General features: G+C 42.4%; 1 protein-coding gene across 1 annotated transcript; it reads left to right on the plus strand.

Annotated features, from left to right (window-relative positions):
• Positions 1 to 1,719: 1,719 nt before the first annotated feature.
• On the plus strand, positions 1,720 to 2,649 carry LOC311280409 (uncharacterized protein). The gene has a single exon (XM_084392549.1). It carries the CDS (start codon positions 1,839 to 1,841, stop codon positions 2,517 to 2,519), a length of 681 nt encoding a protein of 226 aa, XP_084248675.1. The 5' UTR covers positions 1,720 to 1,838; the 3' UTR covers positions 2,520 to 2,649.
• The last annotated feature ends 2,400 nt before the right edge of the window (positions 2,650 to 5,049 follow it).

Raw genomic sequence — 5,049 nt, forward strand, 5'->3', positions numbered from 1 at the left:
GAACAAATAGACACACACAACTTTGATATACATAATACAATGTCATATATCACTATTTTACAGAGACACAAAATTATATCAACTAACCTCAAAACAGTTTCGGCTGACTAAATCTCACAAATGTTGATAAAGATGAAATGGCCAAATTAAAAATATCATAGGCATTCATCAGAAGTGCTGAGATGAGATTTTGTGCCATTTATGGTCAGGAGAAAAAAATTAAGGTGGGTGGTCATCTTGCCCCAGGCCAGGGGCATCTTCCCCCATGTTACCCAGCTAGGTTACCTACTGAAGTTTATATAGGCTACGCAACTGCAGAGCCGCAACGCTGATAAATGGAAACCCAGCGGAGCCTACCGTAAACAGCTCAGACAGAGCCTTATGATTGGCACAAAGCAAACATTCCATCAGAACATTCTGACTTCGAGCTTATGCTGCGTTCATGCCATGTACAGTAGTAACCATAATAATGAGATGGCAACCCGTGACATTCTACCCGGAGCTTTTCACATCCCCAGACTTGGATTTATGCATTTCTATGTCAACATTATCAACGCTGTCAGCAGCAGTCAGGTGGCACAACTAGAGCTCTGTAAGTTGTACTTTACATTCATTATTATTGTACTGTTTTGAGACATGAGGTAATTTAACACCGCCTCTAGTCTCGTGATGCTTTGCAGACTCAGCTGTGTGTGTCCATGTGTTTTGAAGTAGGAGTGGCTTTGGAGACTGCTGTGAAGGGAGGGTGGGATCTTATGCTTATCAAAGTTAGCTTGCTATTGCTAGCCTCTCTGAAATTGCCTACCCTACCTTTAAAGATGGTATCACATTTAAAAAAAATATATATATACATTTCTGTACCCTAACCCTGTACCCCCTTAAAGAATCAGCAAGGTTTATCATGTTAAAAAGATTTAAAAAATGTAGGCTATATTATTGAAAAGTAACGTGATTTAAATGTACGTGATCACTCCTAGTTTAAAAAAAAAAATCTAAACATCATACTGATTCTTCATGGGAAATGTCAAAGTCATAAGTCTATTATTTAAACTAAAGTAATAAAGTATTTAAACTGAGCAGTATTGTATGAATTTTTAAAATAACATTTCCTCTCTGTTTTAGTTTCACCGTAGTAAAGGTAAATAAATCTCTACATGCAAAACAACCTCAGTATCAACATGATATTTTTAATCCTAACTGGAGCAGGTGTTTTAGCATTAGCTCGAACACGTGAGATCTTGTGAATTACTTCCCTCATAAATAACACATTTATTGTGTATTATTTGAAATACATAAAACTCATGATTCATGAGTGCCAAAATCTGTTGCTTGGCAACAGCAGCTCATGGAATGTTGCATTTGCGAAGGATCTTGCATTTCTGGCTTTTTATGACCTCAGCAGGGGAGGAAAAGTGTGACAGAGATGCAGAAAGATAGAATAATTTCAAAGAGAACAAGAGAGGGAAATGTGTGTGAGTGTGTGTGTGTGGGGCAGGCAGTCAATTCTGCTTTCCTGCAAACTATCTGATGGATCAGGCTGTGTTGCTACAGGCAACACACAGAGGGAGGGAACAGGGTATGATTAAGCAGTGATGGTAAAAAAAAACAAAAACACTTTGGCTTTTTTTTTGTTCATTGCCTGAGCTGACATAGACATCTGTAGGGACGTCACGACAGAGAGTGAAAAAGAGAGAAAGAGAGGATGCTGAGTGGGCAGGAATACAGAGGGCGAGCATCCAATCAGCTGCGGCAAAGTCAGCGTGTCTTTGTCCAATAGAGTGTGACGAGGCTCCTCCAGTGTGAGCTAACAGCGCTGGTGGCTGGTGTCTTATTAATGAATGGAGCGTCTCACTGGCAGCAAAACGGTGCTTGAGCTCTCTCTCCCTCGACGGAGAAGGCAGCACAAACAGAATAGTAAGAGCACTTCGCACCTCGACAGAAAACAACTGCAGCAGCCGTGCGCAAATATGAACAAGAACCAGCATGAGGATGAGAACTCTGGCAGCGACGCGGAGCAGGATTCTTCTCTACCTTCTGCGATGGATGTCCACCCCTCTTCTTCCTCATCCAACCTCCTCCTGCCCTCATCTTCTCAGCGGAGATCCATCTCCATGGGGGACTTTCGGAGAGTCCCTGCTGGACAGACAGGCTCCGAGCCCCCCTCTGGAAGTGCCACGGCACCCTCGTCCAAGCTGGTTACCCCCAGCTCGAGTATGGAGTTCGAGGCAGCTCGTCGACGCCTCCTGGAGGTGGAGGAGCGCCAGCGTGTCATCAGAGAGATGGAGAGACGACTGGAGGAGCTGAGGGAGGTGTTCGTGCGCTCCGAGCAGGAGGCGGTGGAACACGGGGAGCTGGTGGCGCGCATCACTGCTGCCGCCCAGCAGGGCGAACTATACGTGGCGGAAAACGGACAGCGGCTGAAAAAAGGATTGCGGTTTAAACGGCACAAACCCACCATTGTCTTTTCCTCCATGCTGGGGCTGAGAACGTGCCTCCCTTGGCCTGTCAAACTCAAATAGCGAAACAGCCGCTGCTTACTTGCAAGATGGCCCTTCACTGCTGTCACACGTCACAACTCAATCGCTATCTTCAGATCCAAGGATGTCCAAGGCTCATTTTCTACTCGCTGTTAGTCAGGAAATGCTGAAACTTCTGCTCTGTCTGTATATATTGTTAACTGGGATCTTAGGTGGTGCTTCATTTGAGCCTATCGAAATGGCGCTGGCCTCATATATGCTGCTTGAACCACCCAAGACGCTGGGGATTTGCTTTAATGTGTGTGAACTTTGCTGATGTTTAGAGCTCTGTGCATGCGTTACACTTCATGTCGCTTGGTGTGCGTGAGAATGTCAGAGAGGAGACACAAATTCATCCAGAAGAACTCACTTCGTCCGAAAGGAAAAGCATTCTTCCATCTGCAGTAAGGTGAAACAGAGCGTTTAGGCTAAAGGCCTGTTCACACCAAGAACAATACCTACAACAATCACTATATATGTGTCCACACCAATGGATGTTAAAGGTGCAGTAAGCAATTTCTGAGAAGTGCTGTTGAAAGTGGACCGAGCAACTTGCAGCCAATCAGCAGCAAGGGGCGTATACACTCATTAGGGGGGAGGTGCCTGTGTTGCATAACATGTTCAGGGATTTGGGGGTGAAGCTATCAAGATAGGGGTGCGTCCTTTTGGGTAAGGGTGTGTTTGTTTTGGTGATTTCAAATGTCATCGTTTCTCAGAAATCGCTAACTGAAACTTTAACATTCTGTTTATGATATTGCATTTGTCGCCTGACACTTTAAATGTTCAAGCTCTTTTAAGTCAGATGGATTCTGATTAGCTGACAATGTTTTCGAGGAAAACAATTATTAGCTGGATTAAATCACTCTTAAAGTGATTCCAATTATATTGTTCCTGCGTGATGTTATCATTTTAGCTGTGGTGTGGACTTCATTGTTTCCATAGAATTAGAATGATAATTTATTAAAACTTTATAGTTATTTGTTATCATCCTTAGTGTGAACAGTCCTTAAAGTCCCAAGGGACGGATGAATTGTACGATTTGTGCACATATGCTGAGGGCATGCGCTTTGGTCCTCTAGTGTTCTCGTCTTGTACGTCTAGGGTGCCCATTGGGCTTGTGTGGATGGAGAAGAGGAGCAGCGATTTCTCTCTCTCTTCTCTGTCATCATTGCATCTGTGGCCTCTCTGGTCCCTTTGTCGCCTAGCAACCAGGACCTGACTTTAATTTCCTTCCGAATGTATTTGACATCAACAGATCATCCAAAACTACAGCTCATGAATGACTGGCGGAGGACATTTTGAGATTTTTGCTGTGTGATTAGGCCTACATTCGCTGCAGATCGCTAGTTGGTTTGAGCATACACTACTAAGAATGCGTTCAAATATGTGAGCAGAAAGATTATGGCTGTGCCCGAAATCAGTGACCTCACAGGCAGTGTTTTTTTTTATAATGTGACATGCCAAGGGTTTCAGACTGGCTTTTAAAGCATCATGTCATGTGAAATGATCAAGAACAAATTCTTGTGAACTTGTGAGAGATAACCAAACAAATATTTAATGACTACAAATGCTTATTCCTTGCCAGAAAAGTCATACGTTATGAATGTACCTTCATACATTATTAACCACTCCATCAGAGACCATTTTCAGTCTTTCCACCAATCCCCGAACCAAACACGTAGAACAGTGGAAGATCATAGGAAGCGAAGACCTTCAAAAACCAACCAGATGAAGGCATCTTATTAGACAGACAGGATGTTATGCTAACATTGGATTCAGATTTGATTTGATGCCTTCCTACCTCCGTATGCTGCATGCAAATGCTGCTTTTTTCAGGTTTCAGACACAGCCAATATCACTCATTTAATAATGAATACAATCTAAAAGCAGTTTCACATGAAGGTTGCTATAATCTCTTTGGTTAGTTATTTGGTGCAACTGCCCTCATGGAAACTTCCTGTCTCCTTTGCGTTTCATCTCTCTCTCTCTCTCTCTCTCTGAGCAAATGGCTCTTGCTCAGCCTTGTTTGAGTGGAGTGCGTTCAGGGACTTCAGCAAAACACAGGAGACTGCTATTCTTGGCTTGAACCAGTTAAGGCTGGAAGATTCTGGGCTATATAGAGAGAAAAATGATGTGATGCTGGCTAACCTTGTAGGTCTTTAGCGAGTTGAATAACCTTTCCTTCGGCAGAGAGATTTATGCTATACTGCAGGGTAAGCCAGCGGGACTGTACATCACCACTGAGAATGTAGTCTGCACCTGGCATCTTGCCTCATTGTGTAAGCAGACACTCGCTCTACTCGCTGCATCATATCAGGAAAAAAACATGGAATTATTGCATCTTAATATATCATTATTTTTAATAATAATTACTATTAAATAAACAACAAAAAAGTTAATAATCGTGTTCATTAAATATAGTCAAAATATTTTACATAAAATTTACTCTGTATTATGAGATTCTGTTCTGGCAAAATCTAAAAGTAAGATTTTAAGCATTTATTTACTCTTATGTAACATTAATTATTCAATT

Source organism: Rutilus rutilus, assembly GCF_951802725.1.
Source record: "Rutilus rutilus genome assembly, chromosome: 21".
NCBI lineage: Eukaryota > Metazoa > Chordata > Actinopteri > Cypriniformes > Leuciscidae > Rutilus > Rutilus rutilus.

Bases quoted from the DNA above. Each gene is read 5' to 3' on its own strand.
- LOC311280409 (XM_084392549.1), top strand. From the start codon at position 1,839: ATGGAGCGTCTCACTGGCAGCAAAACGGTGCTTGAGCTCTCTCTCCCT.